Raw genomic sequence first — 20,405 nt, forward strand, 5'->3', positions numbered from 1 at the left:
CACACTTCTAGTCATCAACAATACTATAGCTGTTAAAAGGAAAAATCAATCCAGCTCTCCTATCTGAAAATTCTGGGCATCCAATACAAATATGATTTATACCATAGTTTAGTTCGTGTGACATCCACAGAGTCTATTAGAGTACAGAATACCATTAAATGTTCCTAAAAACACCACTTAGGGCAATGCCTTCAAATGCACAAGCATAAATGCCCTTCTATACTTGGAAGAGATAACGCAAACAGGTAATGTGGCATTTTTATCAGGGGAAAGACTACCAACTGAAAAGGGTGAATATATTCTGCATGTCCTAACCAGCATAATCTTACAATCAAGATCCCTCAAATGTCTTTTAATTGACTGACTCAATTCATAACTACTCATAGTTTCTATTATAACATTGGTAATGCCAAGACATAATAATTTATTTTGAAGTATTTGTCCCAATCGCTTGTATGATGATCCAAGAAGACCTGGTTCTAAATTTGATTTCAATATCCTAATTTTCAGAGTAAACGCTCTCCATCAAGCCTCTGCTTCAAAATTTATCTCCTAAATCACAGCTCTCAAAGCTATTCTCCTGTCACACATCTCAGAGTTTCCAGGATATTGTATAAAAACCTTAGTCCATCAATATTATCTGTTACCACAGTAATCTAAGCCCTTACAGCATACAATAACTATCCAGAAACTATAGCATTTAATGCTTTAACTGTTGCAGGGACATATTGTTCCCCAGAGAAATAATAAAATCTCAAAACAGCCTTCTCAGTAGTCACGGCTGTTCTTATAACTGAGTTCAAATGCACTTTCCAAGAAAGATTCACTTGAAATATGACCCCTAAATACTTAAATTGCTCTACTTGCACCCTAGGCTGACCTACTATTGCCCACTTACATAGCCTGGTCTGTCATTTTTACTAAAGAGAAGGACCTTTGACTTAGGCCCTCTTTAAAGCAATACTCTGAAAAGGAGGTTATAAGTTTATGTAGGCTAATCACAAATCTTGACAGAAGAGTTGTATCATCCGCATACAAAAGGAACGGCAACTTACATGGGCTAGATAGGGGGAGATGGAATTTATCTCTGGAAATATAAGAGTTTAGATCATTGACATACAAATTAAATAACAGCGGAGCAAGGAGTCATTCTTGCTTCATTCCTTTGTTCAATACAATAGCTCTAGTCTGTTCACCAGATGGACCACATCTAACCTGAGCTGTAGGACAATTATGCAATTATTTAATCAACAATAGATGCTAACAGGCAATTTCTTAAGCTTATTCCATAATTTCTGTCTAGGCACTAACTCTGAAAATTCAGAGTAAGATTTATACTCCTAAGGAGATCCACAAATGTAGCAAGCCACTAGGGTTAGCCATTTTACCTCATCTGGGAGAAGAGGAAGACGCATCTGTGCTTGCTAAGCAACTGCACAATGCTATTCCTCCTCACCAGGTCGTACAAAGGTACATTTTTGTCAAAGTTGTACAGAGGTGCATTTTGTCAACAATTGACATACAACTGCTCTGGTGTTGCAATGCCAGAGACACAGGACAGGAGAGAAAACAAGTGTGGGGAAAATTCAGAGGCAGAATCGGGATTGCCCTGATGATATCCTCCATCTCCAGCCCAATGGCCAAGAATCTGGAAGTCCACAGCCTGTGATTCATAAGCAACATTCACACTTTCTGTGACTAAAGGAACTCCCCAGAATGCCATAAACCTAGGGTTACAAACTCTGGGATGGGAAATACCTAGAGATTTTGGGAGTGGAGCTTGGATAAGGCAGTATTTAGGGAGCAGCCTCAGCAGAGTACAATGCAACAGAACCACCACCCCCCCCTCCAAAGCAGCCATTTTCTCCAGGGGAACTGATCTCTGTCATCTGCAGATCAGTTGTGATTCTGAGAGGTCTCCAGGCACCACCTGGAGGCTGAGCAAAACAACAGGAGCATAGCTAGGTTGAGCAAAGCTGGAGGAAACCGTGCTAAAATAAATACAATACTTATAACCACCAAAACTTCTGAGTGATAATTCTCTAATGTGACATAATCATTCAAAACATAACTGTGAGCACAATATATTGGAACAGTAAACAATTGATAACATCCTTTATAAGAGAAAATCCATCATGAGACTCCAAAATGCCAAGTTTGAAAAAAGGCTGTAATACAGAAATGTCATAATAATAATAATAATAATAATAATAATAATAATAATAATAATAATAATAATAATAATAATAATAATAACTTTTATTTCTATCCCGCCCTCCCCGCCTAGGCGGCTCAGGGCGGCTAACAACAACTTACACATTAACATAATTAATAAAACTTTAAATTTAACAGTTAAAATTAAACATAAAAACCAGTCAGTTAAGTTAAAATACATGATTTTCGTTAGACTAAATATATATGAGTATATCTGGCAGCGATAGAGCTGTTATGGCGCTGGTTCTGCCAGTTTAGGTAGTCTTATGGATGGCGGTTCTTACACCAGGCAACTCAGCAGTCAGTGTCATTATAGGCTTGTCTAAAAAGGGCGGTCTTGCAGGCCCTGCGGAACTGGCCGAGGTCCCGCAGGGCCCGCACCTCCTCCGGAAGCTGGTTCCACAATGCCGGTGCAGCCGCTGAAAAGGCCCGTACTCTAGTATGTTGGAGTTTGACCTCTCTCGGCCCAGGGATGGTCATTTTGTTTTTACCCACTGACCTCAGTGCCCTCCGGGGTTCATATGGGGAGAGACGGTCCCTTAGGTAGGCTGGTCCTCGGCCATATAGGGCTTTAAAGGTGATAACCAACACTTTGTACTGGACTCGGTAGACAATTGGTAGCCAATGCAGTCCGCGCAGCCCCGGCCGTATGTGCTCCCATTTCGAGAGCCCTAACAATAGCCTGGCCGACGCGTTCTGCACCAGCTGTAACTTCCGAGTCCGGCACAGAGGTAGCCCCAAGTAGAGGGCATTACAGTAGTCCAATCTTGAGGTGACCGTTGCATGGATCACTGTTGCGAGGTCCCGGCGCTCCAGGAAGGGGGCCAACTGCCTTGCCCGCTTCAGATGGAAAAATGCTGACTTGGCAGTGGCTGCTATCTGGGCCTCCATTGATAATGAAGGCTCCAGTAAAACACCCAGACTTTTTACCTACCTATGAAGCAATCTCAAAGCGCAACATGCCCCCTAGGCGAAATTTGTGTGTTTCAATAATAATTCTTCCTCAGGTGACTTCTCCTGGAACTGAAGCTCACAGTTTTAGGCAGGCATCCACGTGGAAGCTGCTTCTGAATGTTTAGACTCATTCATGCCTAAAACTGTGAGTTTACTATTATACCTCAGTACAATATATTGTGCTCACAGTAATGTTTTGCATGATTATGTCGCATTAGAGAATAATCACTCAGAAACGTTTTGGTGGTTAAAAGCCTTGTCTTGATTGTATTTATTGTAGCATGGTTTCCTCCAGCTTTGCACCACCTAGAGCCATGATGGCGAACCTATGACACGCGTGTCACTGGTGACACGCGTGGCAATTTGGCTGACACACTGGAAACCAAGGAGCGTGGCGAGCCGCGAGTCCTTCGGAGGCTGCTGAGCCCGTCTTGGAGGAGCAGCAGCTGCTAAGGTGAAGGCGAGAAGAGGCGGCAGCAGCGCAGCGGGCCGCCGCCGCCTCTTTCCCCGGCTCCAGGCCGGGGGTGGGGGTGGGAGGGAAGGTTGGGGGTGGGAGGGAAGGTTGGCTGACGCTGCCAGCGCCTCGCCTTGACCTGGGGGTGGGAGGAGACAGCCTCCTGGCGCAACCCATCCCCCACCCAAAGCAGAGGCAGCCAAACGCGCCTCCTCCTCCTCGCAACAGGGCCGAGCTTTGCAACCCCCTTTTCCCGCCCTCCCCGGGGCCTGAGGAAATAGGTGGGTACAGCAAGAAAGAAAAAAAGAGCATTGCAAAAAAAGAGGCAGGGGGGGAAAGAAGTGCCCTCCTCGGCGGGTCGTGCCTTTGCAATGCCGGGGCTTTGCAAATGCAGGAGCAAGGCAGGCGTGGTTTTTTCCGTTTGTTTGCACGGAGCGGCTGGGGGAGGGGGAGGCAGAGATGGCATTGCAGCAGTGTGTGTGGGGTGCAATGCCTGAGGGGGCGTCGCTCTTGGGCCTGTTGTGGGGCTGCCCCCCCTCTTCCTCCACCCAGTCCTGGTTTTTTTTTTTTTTGCAACCAACATGATCTTTCTCACTTTGCTCTCTCGCTCTTTCTCATGGCCACCTGCCGGAGGCGGGGTTTCAGATTTAAAGGACAAGCTGCCCTTTTCAGCTTGGAAGAGGAGGAAGGGGGTGGGCAATGGGGGCTGTGTGTGGGTTGCAAAAGAGCAAGGGGAGGGGAGCATTGGGTCGCCCCCCTTGGCTTCCCTTGGCAAGCGCTGGAGGAGAAAAGGCAGGAAGAAAAAAAGATACACCCTTTCCCGCAGGGTTACCAATCCCCAGGTGGGGGCAGGGGATCCCCCTCTCCCCAAAATACCCCCCCAAGTTTCAAAACGATTGGACCAGGGGGCCCAATTCTATGAGCCCCAAAAGATGGTGCCCCTATCCTTCATTATTTCCTATGGAAGAAAGGCATTTTAAAAGGTGTGCTGTCCCTTTAAATGTGATGGCCAGAACTCCCTTGGAGTTCAATTATGCTTGTCACACCCTTGTTCCTGGCTCCACCCCAATGTCTCCTGGCTCCACCCCCAAAGTCTCCTGGCTCCGCCCCCAAAGCCCCCAGATATTTCTTGAATTGGACTTGGCAACCCTCTTTCTTTATTGGGGCTGCAAATATAATCAAATTATTGATATTTCTTGAAGTGACACGGTGAAGTGACACGCGACCCGAGGAAGACTACACTTTTTCCCGATTTTCGACACACCAAGCTGAAAAGGTTAGCCATCACTGACCTAGAGGCTGGCAACACAATAGGGTGGGCATGCTCCCGCGGGTGCTAATAGCTCTAAAGGTGGGAGATGTCACTAGCTGTCAGGACCACGGAGGACAACTGTAAGGATAGCCATCAAACCCCTCTCCATGCAAACACAATATTCAAAATTAAACATTATTGTTTATTAACAGATCCAAATAATAATACATTCCAGTAATATACATAATATACAATGTTAAAGAAATCATACAGGGAAAAAATCCATCTACTATGCACACCACTCCTACTGTACTTTCTGTGACCAACGCTGGATAATTATTTAATTCTGAATATTGTGTTTGCCCAGAGAGGGGTTTGATGACTATCCTAAAGGTGTGAGAGCCAAACTTTGGGTAGAGAAGCATGGGGAAACATCAACACATCTAGTTTATGAACTCTGGTTTTGTGAATGAATGTGGGAATGCAGCGGCACTCGAGACTGTGATCCATTCCCTCGGACACAATGTAGGTCAGCGTGGTGCTGCCAGCTTTCCTGGCGCTCTTCCAGCCTGCTCTGCTGCTGCTGCTGAGTGGATCAGGTGCCTGGCGCAGCAGCTTTGGGTATCATTAGCTGCTAAAGAGCCTCGGACCTCGAAGGTCACTGCATGTGTGCAAAAACTGACACCAGCAGGTACATGCTGAAATCAGATGACAAAGCAGATGTACTGAGGGGGACGGGGGGAGGTGTGCAGATTGCCCTTCCCTACAAGCCTGTGTTTTAAATGTCTAAAGCAAAGATTTTTGCAGGAGCGAAAAGGGGAAAAGATGTGGTAAACTCTCATTTGCTCTAGGATTCTGCTTTCAGACTACTGACAGCTTGCTTGTTATGAAATCCATACAGGCTGACTTGAAAGTGTCCTCATCCAAGCAAAAAAGGTGAATAGATGGGTGCCGTTGCTCTGCAGTCACTTTAAACCCACGAATGAATTCCTACAGAAGGAATGCAGGTCTCCAGGAAACTTAAGAAAGACCCATAGCTCAGGGTCAGATGTGCTTATGCACAGGGGGTCCTCAGGTCCACCTCCAGTCAGAAGGATCCCCACTAATAAGCCCCCCCTTTAAAAAAAAGAAAGCATTGCCTCAGTGCAAAAATTACAGAGCTCTGCACTTCTTTCCCCTGACATGTTTTTTAAAAATGAAAAGCCTCCTCAGAGACTGCCACTGAAACAGGAACAGAGGCAGCCCATTACTGATAACATCTGGGCCTCAGCAAGTGTCATCCCTTGCTGTCCCCAGCACTAGTCACACCTGGGGGACTTTGCGCGCAGTTTCATCCATTCATTGTTTTATTGGCTTGATGTAACTATTGTTTATTAGCCTGTAAGCCACCCTGAGCCTGTTTTGATGGGAAGGATAGGATAGAAATCTAATAAATAAATAATAAACTAAAAGATTGCCCCATGTTCGGTGAACCCTGATCCCTAGAGCCCTTTGGAAGGGAGCGGAAGAAGGACTCAAGATCCACACAGCTAATCTTTTCCCACCAAGGCAGAGTATGGGAAGGATGCAAGAGGTTACTCACTCATGATCGAGGATCCCGTTGGCTGACGGCCCTTCAAATTGTTGCAAGTTGAGGATGGTAGTGAAGTCCTCCTTGCGCTGCTCAGCTTTCTCCATGTGTGCCGGCAGGTGGCAGTTCAGGAAGCAGATCATGTGCCCAAAGATGGAGATGCGCACGCTCACCCCGCCTTTGTTGCCCTGCATGAAAAGAAAGGCAGAGGGTGGATTTGCAAGGAGAGGAGTGGGGGAGGAAGGAACTGCTCAAGCTTCCTGCTCCATTCAGTGGTGAAAATGAGCAAGGTGGGCAGGGGGCAGACGACCAGGGTTCAGTGTAGTGGTGGCACCACTAAAAATTTCAAGGTATTCCTATGTGTGTTTTAAGTGCTGTCAAGTCACGGCCAACTTAGGGCAACCTCAACAAAGGGCTTTCAAGACAAGTGAGAAGCAGAGGTGGTTTGCCTTGGTCTTCCACTGCAGAGCTTTCCTTGCTGGTCTCTGTTCCAAATACCAACCCTGCATAGCTTCCTAGACCTGATGAGATTGGGCTATACCATGCTGCCTTCCATCTCAATGAATCCCCCCCCCCCAAAAAAAAGAAACATGTCTGAACTGCACTCTCAAAACACTGACAAGGGAGCTCCATTCACCTCTACTATGAGAATTGCTTGAACGCAGCCCTCTGTGTGGAATCCCTGCCATCTGCCTTGGGAAGATCAATTGTGGCTGCTCAGTACCAAAGGACAGGCACTCTGCATGAGATCAGAGGCATTTCCCACTTTTACAAGACACACAAGGACCCCTTCTCAGGGTACTGTCATGTGCTCCAGAAGAGAAACCGCTCTGACTGATTGTCTACATTTTCTGGTTCCTTCTGTGCCCTCAAGCTAACTAGAAATAAGAACTGCAAAGAGGAAACAATGGCTGTGTTGGCCCCTTTGTCCCACTCACCCAATATCCACCCAGTCCTGTCCTGGTGCAGTCTGTCTGGATGTCCTGTAGAAAGGGCAGGTGGTAGTACTTGGCAAAGACCATCAGGATGACCCCTTGCATCCGCACTGTACTCACCTGGAACAGTGAGAAGACAGAAGGTCAATTTTTAAGGATGCTGAGCTATGAGTTCAAACCCTGGCTCCCCCAGTGGCCTAGAACTCTTAGGGAGGCTTTTCCCTCCCTGCTTGAATTCCTGCAAAAGATGCATATTAGACCACCAAGTGGCCATTCCATCCCTTCTCCACCTCACCCCCAGATTCTTGCCAACACCAGGACAGCTGACCCGCATGAGAACTTGCAAGATACCCCAAGGAACATGGTCCAGACAAACAGAGATCATGCTCTGATGACATTATCATGGTGGTTGTTTTGTCATTACGGAAGAAGAAGGCTCCCTAGATTTGTACATCAGCATGGAGAGACTGAAAAGACTTTCAGGGAGCTGGTCCCGCCTCATGATTGAGGTTTAAACCCCACATACAGCAGAATGAGATTGCGCTGACAAAATGCAGGTGGCAACTGCTATTTTTTTTATATCAAAAAAAGAATCCTACAAGTAAAAATAAAATAAAATTTGCACAGTAGGGGGGGAAGGTTTTGTTCAGCTGGTTTTCAATTTGAAGGAAGTTGTTTGTTTTTACACAGGAGAGGATTCAAAACTCACAGTGACAAAACAATGCTGCCTGCTCTTCCCCCTCAGACCTCTACTGCTTCCTTCCCCCATCAGTCTGCTGTACGCTAGGCTACAGTCTGCTAATGGCCTGTTCAGCCCTCACATTAGGCAGAAACTCAGCCTAAGGCAAGCTACACTACAAACATATTATAACTCACTATTGTGGCTTTGATATCCCTCAGAGTCCTGGGAACTATACTTTGGTGACCGCTCTGAGAATTCTACAGTAAGGTCGTTTTCGCACTCACCTCCAGCAGTTTCCGTTTGCGCGGCTTTTGCGACGGGAGTTTCCGGCGCAAAAGGCTGCTCCGCAGCATTTAGTGCGAAATCCGCGCAGATCCTGCGCGGTGAAGAGGGGGGTCGCGCCGGCTGGAGGTGAGTGCGAAAATGACCTAAGTTTCTTTCCCCTCACACTCTCCCTGGGATGAAAGTAAAGCTATATCTTTGTCTACTGCTGGAGAGCTTGGGTAGGATTAGAGTGGTGGGAGGCATCCCATGGAGTCATCTGTGTTTTCATGGAGGGGGTAAGCACGGACCCACGACTATGTCTTCTGCTCTAGGCCCTGAAGAGAGTTCTAGGGGCCTTGCAAGATGGCTTGCAGAAGCAAATCACAGCAAGGGGGAAGGGAGAAGCCCCCTCAGTCAGGCACCATCAGCTGAAAGACAGATGCTTCTGCCTAGGTTGGAAAGTCCGGGGAAAATTGTGCATCATTTTATTGTTCTTATTCATCACTTCATTGATATAATTGTATTGTTTTGTGTATGTAAATACACATAATTGCCACTGCAACAACTCCAGGGGTTAGTCAGTTAGGATTAAACAAACAAAACTCGGGGATGAATTCCAGATTCTTGCAAAGTAGAATGCACAAGCTCTGGAAGGCTTTGGTGGATGTACACTGGATGTACACTGGCTGTCCCATTCAGTTTATTATCCACTCCCCAAAAAGCCATGGAGAGGCTGTCCTACATCCAATGGGATGCCAGGACAGCTTTGAGAATCTGCAGCCACTCCTATCCTTCCCCAACAGCTTTGAATGCCCTGATGCTCACATCTCCATTGGGTTGCTATGGCAACAGCAGTGGTTGTCAGCAAGAGGTGGACTGGGTTTACCCAGTCACCCACCAAATTCTAGTACACAAACATCCAAAACACTTCTCATTTCCTCAGGGCTGCTGTAGCCTACCATATTAACCTCCCTGAAACTTTCCCCAAATCCATAAGAGAAGAGAGGCAAAAATGAAGTTCCTATTTGTCACACATACCAATGGCGCCTCTTCAGTCATCCCCTGCATCAAAAAAAAACCTACAGGACTGTCACTAGGCTAGAACTGTCAGACATAAAAGAATATTTGTATACTCCTGAGAATCCAGGGTGTCCAAAATATTCCAGAACTTTTTGCACTCTTGCACACAACTATGCAAGATTTCACAGATGCTCAGGGCAGCACTAACTTTGATTCTGTATTTTGGGAGAGTGAAGATGGCAGCAATTCCTTGTGATGTCAAAGTCTCTAGTGGCATCATTATCACTGGTGGTGGGAGCATGCTGAAGGAGGTCAGGTTTCCTCTCTGGCTGTTACTGGACCATTGTGCAAAGTGAGGTTCAGGCTGTCTCCTTTTAGCAGGAGGGCTGGCAAAAAGAGAGGACTATTGCAAGAAGGGAGGGTATTCTGCACCACTTTAAACTAGATCAGATAACGGAGCTGAGCAACTGATGATCTCTTTTTAAGGACATCAGGAAAGAAGGGGGTCCCAAACATGAGCTTCCTGAGGTCTCTCTGTGTGTCCTACGACTGATTCAGGGGCTCGTTATGTTTCTTGCCCTTCATGATTCAGTCTCCCAAACCATCTCAATGCACCCTCCAAACATCCATTAAAATAGGGTTGCCAGTCCACCCCGGCCATCAGCAGGGGATGGCAAGGAAGGGTTGCAAGATCCAGGTTGGGAAATTCCTGGAGATTTAGGGATGGAGCCTGGGGAGGGCACTGACCATGGTGGGGCACAATGCCATAGAGTCCACATACCAAAACATCCATTTTCCCCAAGGGAACTGATCTCTATAGTCTGGAGATAAGCTATAATTCCAGGGATCCCCACCTGGAGGCTGGCATCCCTAATTCAAAAGGGAAATGCCTTTCTTTGTTTTCATTTCACTGTTCAGGAACAGTCCCTAAAGACTTCTGTGTAAGCGATGAAACACCAAGGGCTTAACACACCAAAGGACCCTGGAAACTCAAAATATATTTTCCCAGAACCAGCAAACCATATCCAGAGGCAGCAAATCTCTGAATGCAACAGCAGAAGAAGCCCTCAGTCTCTATGCCTTGTTTGCCCTCTATGGCAACTGGTTGGCTGCAGCATGAAACAGGATGTTCAACTAGATGGACCACTGGTCCAATCCAGCTGATGCTCCCATGGCTGTATGAAAAAGAACCAGCTCAAGCTAGCCCAGTTGGTGCAATCCTTTTTATAATGGCCTCCAGTAGTGAATAGAAGGTGCTGTGATCCTAGGAATAGCCCCCAGCTAAGGAGCCTCTCCCACGTGGCCTTGGCCAAGCGACTACCTCTCAGCCCTCAAACTGCAATTTTGGGACAACCACCCCACCACATCTGTCCTTACAGACACTCCCGTGATGGTGCTAATGAAGGGTTTTGAATGCTGACTGTGCTAAACATGATTGTTTCTATTTTTTAATGTACTTTATCGTTTTTCGCCATTGTCAGCCAGATCTTGCTCAGTGCTTACCAGGACAAAATTAAATGGGCTCAGCACTTCCATGAACAGTTCACTCCACTGGTCGGTGAAGAGGGCATCCTTCAGTCTCTTGTTGATCATGGAGTTTACTTCCTGCAGCCTGCAAACAAGCTCAGAATCACCAACCAGTCGGTACATGGAAAGCACATGGCGCCACTCAGTTTGTCCAATCCCAATTAAACAACAAAAAAATTTCTTCTTCTGGCTAAAGATATATTAGAAATGTACCCCAAGGGCCCTATGGCTCAAAACAAGTTTCTTTGAGTGAGAGGCTTTTCTCTCTGGGGCGCCAGTGGTTATGAGCTGTATTTGCATGCATGTACATTACAGATACAAAGATGCATCCATTCCTCACTCAAGAAAGAGGGGAAGAGGTTGAGAGCTGAATGGTTATGCAAGTAAATCATCTTAACAGTTTTATTTCAAAAGGCATTCCCCAAAATGACTATCCAGGGAGAGCAATTTACCAGGAACAGCTATCACAGAAGCAGGAAATAGGAACCACTGGAGCACACAGCTGTGATCAATGCAGGGGGAAAGAAAGTGAGTCAGGGCTTCAGAGTGCTGCTAATTCAGAAATGCTCCCCCTGGTATTTAATCTGTAATGAAGAGGTGCCATGCCATCATTCCACCATGCCTGGAAATGTCTCTTCCCAGATATGTATCACATTCTTAGAATTTCTAGCTTTCATTGCAAAAACAATAAGCCCCTAACCCCTTTCCTTGCAAAGATATATCTGCAGTGAAATGGGGTGGGGTGTTTTAAAAAAATAATTAAATGTGGGAATCCAGAGAACCTGATGCATGTTCAGCTATAACAGCATATTGATATAATGCAATTAAATTACATTAATTACATTAAATTAATGCAATTAAATGAAGCTGCCTTATACAGAATCAGCCATGGAGCAGAGGTCACTGGGGGTGTGGGGGGAGGAGGTATTTGTGAATTTCCTGCATTGTGCAGGGGGTTGGACTAGATGACCCTGAACTCTATGCTTCTATGGCTCTATGGTTCAGACTGTTGGTCCATCAATGTACTCTGACTGGCAATAGTAGAGGTCCATCACATCATCTACTACCTGATCTATTTAACTGGAGATGCCAGGGATTGAACTTGGGATCTTCTGCATACTAAGCAGGTGCTCTACTACTGAGACACAGTACCTCCCTTAGACTACTGGGGAAACTTACTGTGTGGAAGCCCTGTCACTGCTACACTGTATTAAAAGCTGGAGCAGCAACAGGGATGACCCAAGCCTGTCCCCTTGTAGAAAACACCAGTGTCTGACAGGTTTTTAAATCCCCTCCGGCAAAATCTGTTTGTCCAGACAGGTGAAATTGGAATGCCTGGGCTGTAATGGCCTCCCCTTTCACACTGCTCTTGTGGGAGAAACCTATTGTCTCTCTATACAAAAAAACCTAGAGATTGGCAGAGCGTCACCTTAAAAGCACAGCTTCTGGATGCAGGCAGCAAGCAAGGGAGGCTTTTCAGGTGATACTCTCAGTTAACCAGATAATTTGGATTTCTGTGGTTCAGATCTCAGGAGTTCTGTTCAGTTGCACGAACTAGGGTTTCCACTCCCCAGGTGGGGGCAGGGGATCCCTCAGTTGGAGGCCCTCTCCCCACTTCAGGGTCATCAGAAAGCGGGGGGGGGGGGGGAATGTCTGCTGGGCACTCCATTATTCCCTATGGAGACCGATTCCTAGGATAATTGATCCATGGATAACTGGGGTTGTAGGGGGGGGTGTTTTCTTAAATAGAGGCATCAAACCTTCAGCATAGCATCCATTGCCTCTCCCCAAAATACCCTCCAAATTTCAAAAACATTGGACCAGGGGGTCCAATTCTATGAGGCCCCAAAAGAAGCTGCCTCTATCCATTATTTCCAATGGAGGGAAGGCATTTAAAAGGTATGTGGTCCCTTTAAATGTGATGGCCAGAACTCCCTTTGGAGAGACTAGTTACTTTCTACCAAACCTGAAAGCTTCTGCTGCTGTCCCCAGCTTCCCCATCATTCTTAAGCCACCAGGTATACTGAACCTCTGCCCACTGACCCACCTGGTTCCAGTCCTTGACTCATGAGATGCCTCTTCTTTGTTCCCTCTCCCTTTTTCCCTTTAGGTTGACACTTTTTGTGGGGGATGTGGCACTCTTATGCCATTCAAACCCACTCAATAGACACAGAAATCAGTTGAGTGAAGCTTCCCCCCCACCTCTTATCTCCAAATCAGGTAAAGCATCAGCAGTTTCCACAGGTTATGCTGCAACTAAAGACACAGCAGCAAAGAAAAAATCTGGCAAGCCTAGAGTCTCCAAGGATCTTGAGGTCAGCGAAGGTGACCAGAAACAGCTGGCTAGAGGCTACACCTGCTCCCACACCTTTCCGTCTGGTATAAAGTGTGGGGATTAGGAGAGGTGCAGGTTTGTCACATAGCAAAGAAAAAGCACTATCTTCTGCAGTTTCCTCTTCTACACAGAACTTAGAGGGGCTTTTTCCTGCTTTGCATCTAGTATGATGAGAAGTAAGTGAGGAGAGGGGCGCAAATATTGTATCAGAGAGGAAGGAGTTGATTAGTGGCATAAGAAGGAGGTAAAGAAAGATCTGAGGGAATAGAAGAAGGAAAAAAAGAGAAGAAAGTGGATAGAGAGGACATGGGATAGAAGAGGAAAAGGGCAGGCATGGAACAGTAAAACCAGTAGCCCAAAGGGAAATTTCTGTGACCGAAACACTGACAGCCAGCTGACTTCACGACTCCGTAACCCACAGCGAAACGTAGTTATGTTCATTTGTGGGTTTATTTGTAACTGTAATGAATAGTGTGTTTTAAATTTAGCTTAAGGACATATTGTTAAAGCATTCTCAAGACAAGAGACTGAAAACCAGTCTTGCCTTTCTTCATCAGTACTCTGAAGACCCTGACATAGGATTGCCAGACCCCGCTATTGGAGGTGGGGGGGCCCCCACCACCAGGCTCTGCCCTCCAGTTGCCAATCAGCTGGCTGGCAGGGGGACTTACCAGTAGAAAGAGGAAAGTCTAGGACATGTCACTGACGTTGCACAGGAAATGGTTTCATCATGCCAGCAATTTCTGAGCAACACTCTGGTATTTGGGCAAAAACTCTATGGCAAGCCAGTTTTACCATAGAGTTTTTCCCCAATTACCACAACATCAGTCAGAAGTCACTGGCATGATGATATCACTTCCTGCATGATGCCGGTGACATGGCCTGGGCCTTTCTCTTTCTCCTGGTAAATCCCCTCAATCCCTTATCAGCCCTACCTTGGCAACAGAAGAAGAAGAAGATATTGGATTTATATCCCGCCCTCCACTCCGAAGAGTCTCAGAGCGGCTCACAATCTCCTTTACCTTCCTCCCCCACAACAGACACCCTGTGAGGTGGGTGGGGCTGGAGAGGGCTCTCCCAGCAGCTGCCCTTTCAAGGACAACCTCTGCCAGAGCTATGGCTGACCCAAGGCCATTCCAGCAGGTGCAAGTGGAGGAGTGGGGAATCAAACCCGGTTCTCCCAGATAAGAGTCCGCACACTTAACCACTACACCAAACTGGCTCTCCCTTTATGTGCAACGCAGTGTTTGGCTGTACCTCTAAAGAACCTGAATGTAGAGCAATGCTTCTTATGGCCAACCGTAATAGCCAGATTCTTCTCTAAAATGGCATTGGTAGTCATGGGTCTGACCTGTGGGTGCTACACTGTCTAGTTTGTCTCTGAGAACTAGAAGAGAAGAGTTGTTTTATACACCTTACTCTAGCCTGGCTGAGCATAATAACCCAGAGCCTAGATTTCTCCTCCAGGCCCATACAAAAGTGAACCACACCAAACAGGAACCAAATCTAACCTTAAGGAAATGGTTGGTGGCCATTAGGCTTAAGGGTTTTGTTCAATGTATGCTTAAGATCAGTATATCATGTGCATATTCATAAATACACCTTAGGGATTTCTAAACCCACCAAAATCAATGCATTCAGGCATGCCTATCTTTGCACAGGATTACAGTTTAGGCTTGCTGGCTTTGATTGATGGCTTTGATTTACGCAGGCATCAAATGCAAGATCTAGCAAAAGAGCCTCTTGCATCAGCAGAAGTCTCCTTGTGCCAGAGGAAGCAAGAAAGATCCTCAAGGTCCCTGATCCCTACTCATTCTTATTCTATGCAATTTTTTGCTTAGCATTTTTAAAATTTCTAAATCCTGTTGGTTTTAAGTAGTTAGTTTGCAAGGAGACGAGACTTGTGTTTTATGGTAAATGTTCAGTGAACATTCTGCAAGTAGTCAAGCATTCAGAGAATATTTGGAGAATATTCAATGTTAACATTTAAAGAGCAGATTTTTTTTTCTTTCTCCACAGACTGTGTTTTTCCCTCTCTGATACATTCTTTGTTTGCCAGTCTCTTGCCTTCTCTTCTGTAGTACAATTGTTTCCATAACCTCAGCCTGTTTGCATCTTCCTGGTTGCACAAAATACCCTGAGGAGAGAGCTGTCTCTCCCCACCCCCCTCCACCCTCTCACACACACCTAGGCAAGGCTTGTCTGCTGAACTGACTGGAATTTGCAGCACCGTTAAGTGATGCTAAGGGAAGGGATTTGTTCCAGCAAAACAAGAAGCAAGAGCATTTATGCCCACATGGTCCCATTTCGGCAAAAAGCAGCAATTGACCTTTGGGGAGGAAGAGGCTCCCACAGCATGTTTTAAAGAGAAAAGAAGTGAACCAGCAGGCCCAAGGGGGGGGGGAGCTACACCAACACTGCCTTAAGGGATCATCTACTGGCTGAGATCCTAATGGGTTTTGCTGGGAATCAAAGTCCAAATGAACTTCAAAAGGGGGTTGGAATTTGCCATGCCAGTGTTTCCCAAGCACAGCTGGATTTTTTTTTTCCTGGATGAAAAATAGAGGCATGCTTAACTCCTGTAGCAAAAAGATTCTTTTTCCCCCCAGGAAATGAGGACACTTTTGAGACTCCCCAAATTGCACAGATTAAGATGCTGCACTGGTTGCAGTTGGAACCCTAGTGCATCCATTTGCCCCTGAGGTTGTTGGAAGTGAAGGACTTTGAATTATTTCTTCCCTCAGACTTCAGAGGGGGACTATAGACAGTCAGAGAGATAGACAGGTTGGGACCTGTACATCTTTTCCTTTCTACTGCTCTGATATTGTCCCTTTGATATCCAGGCTGCTACCCTCAGAGAATCTTCTTTCCTTCCGACTAACACCTTCTGTCTTTCACTCCATTCTGGAACCATTAGGGTACGACATGCCTTGTGCACCACCGTCCATCCTAGTACATCTAGTTAGACTAGAATGCTGTCTCTAGGTTATCTTCATAAAGCTCTCATATTTCTTTACTTAAAGATAAAAGTAGGCTCCATGTAAACTTTATTTCCTCAGCGGGAGGTCAACACACATTCCACTGTGCCATATGCACCCTGCTCAAGAGGGATGATGTCACTGCATAGTGCAGTCATTAAAATGCCAGACTAGGATCTAAGAAACCCGGGTTCAAATCCGCACTCTGCCATGGAAGCTTGCCAGTTGACCTTGAGCCAATCACACACTCTCACCCTAGCCTACCTCTCAGGGGTGTTGTGAGGATAACATGGAGGAAAGGAGAACAAAACAGGCTGCTTTGAGTTCCCATTTAGGGATGCCAGCCTCCAGGTGGGACCTGGGGATTCTCTAGAATCACAAATTTCCAGACTACAAAAAGAAAATGGATGCTTTGGAGGGTGGACTCGATGGCATTATACCACATGGAGTCCCATGTACTCCCCAAGCTACACTCCCAAATCTCCAGGAGTTTTTCAACCTGGATCTGGCAATCCTACTCCCCATACCTGGCAGCTGGCCATGAGGGGATATGGCAATCCCAGGTAACATAAATAATAAAGTGTACAGAGAAAGGATTGGTGCTGCATGGGACCAACTGCTTTGAGGAGCACAAAATCATGGATGCATCTAATGTGGCAGCCTCATATTCCAAAGCACAACTCAGTTTCTCTCCCAAGTATGTATACTTGTATGACCTGCCCATAGTCCGTGAATGACTCTCTTATGGTCATATAGGCATTAGGGAGAAAACCATCCTTTTAAAGTCAAATTGCAGCTGCACATAGGGAGAGAGAGGGGTGTTTAACCCACCTCTGCATGGTTTTGCTAATTTAAACCACCATCCATATTGTGGTTACCCTTTAGAAGCAGGGAAAAGTTTATCTGTTTTTCGCCCTTCTTGTACCTCTAGGACATATAAACATGCAGATGCCCTGGTTTTAATCTGCAAAACTGTGGGGGGGGGGGGGTTGACAGAGTTGAAATCACTCTGCTATTCCCATGTGGCCTTTATCCAAGTGGAGGCTGAGTCTGTAATTTGACCTTAAAAGACTATGGAGAGAGAGCCAGTTATCTCTAAGCCTCTCATCTGTTTTGAGCTGTACATGTTTCCAGTCCATACTGGATTACTGTAGCTCACTCACTGTGTGTGGGCCTACCCTTGAGGCTGACCTGGAAACTCCAGCTGGTTCAGAAGGCAGCAACAGGGACCCTGCACACAGCTCACATCTCTTTGGTGCGGCAAAAGCTTCCAGTGGAGTACCAAATCAGGTTCAAAGTGTTGGTGTTGACCTTTAATGCCCTTAACAGCCAGGGACCCACATGTCTTCAGGACCGCTTCTTCTGGTATAACCCTAGGGGAGCCTTGAACTCTGGTGATCTACATTTGCTGGTGGTCCCTGGCCTGAGAGATATCAGGCTGTCCTCATCCAGAGCCAAGGTCTTTTCCACCCTGGTCGAACTCTGCCAAATTCCATCCAGGCCTTGTTGGATCTACTATCTTTTCACAGGGCCTATAAGGCAGAGATGTTCTGCTGGGCATTTAGTTGAGTGCAGCAACGGTTCAATTTGGCACTCCCTCTTCCGCACACACACCCCACCGCTGGGACTTAGACAGCGGCATTACTGGGATTTTGATGCCATCTGCTTTTTAGGGAATCTGATGTTTTACTTTTATGTTGGTTTTAATCTGGTTTTGTGTCTACCTGATATAAACCACCCTGAGCCCAACCACAGGGAAGGGTGGTCAGAAATAACGACAACAGTAACAACAACAACACTATCAATGACGTTGCCCCAAAGGGGTTCCCACCACCCCGAGAAGAATAGCTCTTGGCCGCCCGGCCGCTTTCCTTACCCAATGGCAACCATGTCGGTGTCGTTGGAATCCTCTGGGTCAAGGTGCAGAAGGGATGTCACATCACTGGGGGGCATGGCTGTGCCAACATTCCAGGTTACCACGGTGATGCTAAGAGAGGAAAGAGCAGGAAATGGGCAATAAGTAACTGGAACAGGTGGCCATGACCCCCAACATAAACCTATAGGCTAGTGCACAGACGGGCCTCCCTTCTGCTAGTTTGTGCCATGTAGTCCCTCCCACGTAGGATTCCACAGAAAAACCACGGGTTGTCAGCCTCCAGGTGGCACTTGGAGATCTCCTGCTATGTCAATTGATCTTCAGAAGACCAAGATAATTTCCCCTGCAGAAAATGGCTGCTTTGGAGGATAGATTCTATAGATCAATAGTGTCACTCTGTTGGACTGGGGGAGGGGTATTTTCCAATCCATTATCTCCCTATTCCCCCCCCCCCCGGCATTTTGCAGGTCCTCAACTTGTAGCCTACATAAATCGAACTGAAGGATTTTGCATGGCCCTTGTGCCAAGATGCTTGACGTGACAGAGATGCTGGTCGATATTCCCATTTTGACCGTACACTCATTGGTTGAGGGCCAGATTTACACATTGAAAAGTCCTTGGGCTTGCAGGGAACAACATAAGAACTTTGCATCATATGCGAGATGGGAGCTTGGTGCTTCCTAGAGGCACACATCAAACTGCTCCATAAAGCTTCTGACAGCTCCATTGTGAAACTTACACATAGCCACAAAAGTAACCTGATTTTTACAAGGGAACCTGAAGTAGCCCTATGAGGCCATTTGTGGTTGCAAAGACTGTGGGGGGGGAGGGGAGGCCTACAGCCACTCTTCCCTTCCCTGCATGCTCTGCTCACAAACAGAAAGGTGGCGGTGTGCATATTGATGGCACAAAACTCCCATCTCTTGCATAAAACCAATCCTCATGTTGTTCCCAAATGTAGATGACCTGCATGAGATCCTTGACTGATTTTCCCAGGTTTTCTTTGAAATGGAAAAAAACAGCTGTGTTGATGACTGGGGCTTCAACTTGAAAAATTAAAATTAACTCTTTCCCATCATCCCATTTTTCAAACCTCAATCACCCCTCCCCACCAGCTCCTATTCTCCCTGTTGGGGGGGGGGGAGTATACAGGTACTGAGGGTTCACCCCTCTCCTCTCCAAAGCTGCTTCCATAATTCTCTTTACTTCTGTTTTATTCTCACAACAACCATGTAAGGTCGGGTGGGCTGTGTGTGTGACTGGCCCAAAGTCACCCAGCAAGTTTCTGTGGCAGAGTCAATATTCAAACCTAAGTCTCCCAGATCCTTGTCCTGCACTCAAGGCTTTATAGGTACCACACTGGCAGATGCCACATCCAGCCAGCATTCCATGTGATTAGGTGACCACATATCCTGGAAACAAATGGCAATCTCTTAGGCTTCCCAATCCCCAGGTCCCAGCGGGGGATCCCCGGTTTTACAGGCTTCCCCCCTCCCCCCAGCCAGCTGGCTGGCAGGGAAAGCCCCGCCCCCACAGCCATTATGCACCTCCATGAACGATTCCCATAGGGAATGATGGGGAATTGATCTGCGGGTATCAGGGGCTCTGGGGGGGCTGTTTTTTTTAGGTAGAGACGCCAAATTTTCAGTACAGCATCTAGTGCCTCTCCCCAAAATACTTCCCAAGTTTCAAAAGGATTGGACCAGGGGACCCCAAAAGAAGGTGCCCCTATCCTATGAGCCCCAAAAGAAGGTGCCCCTATCCTTCATTATTTTCTATGGAAGGTAGGCATTTTAAAAGGTGTGCTGTCCCTTTAAATGTGATGGCCAGAATTCCCTCGGAGTTCAATTATGCTTGTCACACCCTTGCTCCTGGCTCCACCCCCAAAGTCCCCAGATATTTCTTAAATTGGACTTGGCAACCCTACAATCTCTATTCACTCTGTATTTCTTCATCCAGGTGAACCCTGCTCTGTTTACAATCATGGTCCCATCCTAGCAATACTGGCACTAAACACATCTTAGTAATTTAGTCAGTAAACTGAAAACAACAAAAGTTACATGCCCCTTGGGTAGCAGAGCACTAATATAAATATGCAGAATATTTAACAGTATACACATAATACCAATGATGTGTGGGCCTTTCATGTCTTTAACTGTAAAAATAACTGGATTTTGTCTTTCTCTAAAAAATAAGCTCATAAAAAAATAAGTAAAGGTGAGTACCTTAAAACTTCCTATACAAAATGAATATTGAGGAAACAATGGAACAATGAACACTGGACTGGATTTGTTCAAAAGTAAGACTAGGTTTGCCAGTGGCTATAAATCCTGACAGATAAATT

General features: G+C 46.4%; 1 protein-coding gene across 2 annotated transcripts in view; it reads right to left on the minus strand.

The window, feature by feature from the left end:
* INPP5J (inositol polyphosphate-5-phosphatase J) overlaps positions 1-20,405 on the minus strand; it is a 59,312-nt gene that overhangs the window by 22,262 nt on the left and 16,645 nt on the right. For both annotated transcript variants that reach the window (XM_060249226.1, XM_060249225.1), the window contains exons 3-6: positions 18,062-18,172; positions 10,849-10,957; positions 7,383-7,499; positions 6,457-6,632 (exon numbers count right to left, since the gene is read on the minus strand). In XM_060249226.1, coding sequence (XP_060105209.1) covers positions 6,457-6,632; positions 7,383-7,499; positions 10,849-10,957; positions 18,062-18,172 — 513 coding nt within the window. The remainder of the gene's footprint in view (positions 1-6,456; positions 6,633-7,382; positions 7,500-10,848; positions 10,958-18,061; positions 18,173-20,405) is intronic.

Source organism: Heteronotia binoei, chromosome 11 (genome assembly GCF_032191835.1).
Source record: "Heteronotia binoei isolate CCM8104 ecotype False Entrance Well chromosome 11, APGP_CSIRO_Hbin_v1, whole genome shotgun sequence".
NCBI classification, from domain to species: Eukaryota; Metazoa; Chordata; class Lepidosauria; order Squamata; family Gekkonidae; genus Heteronotia; species Heteronotia binoei.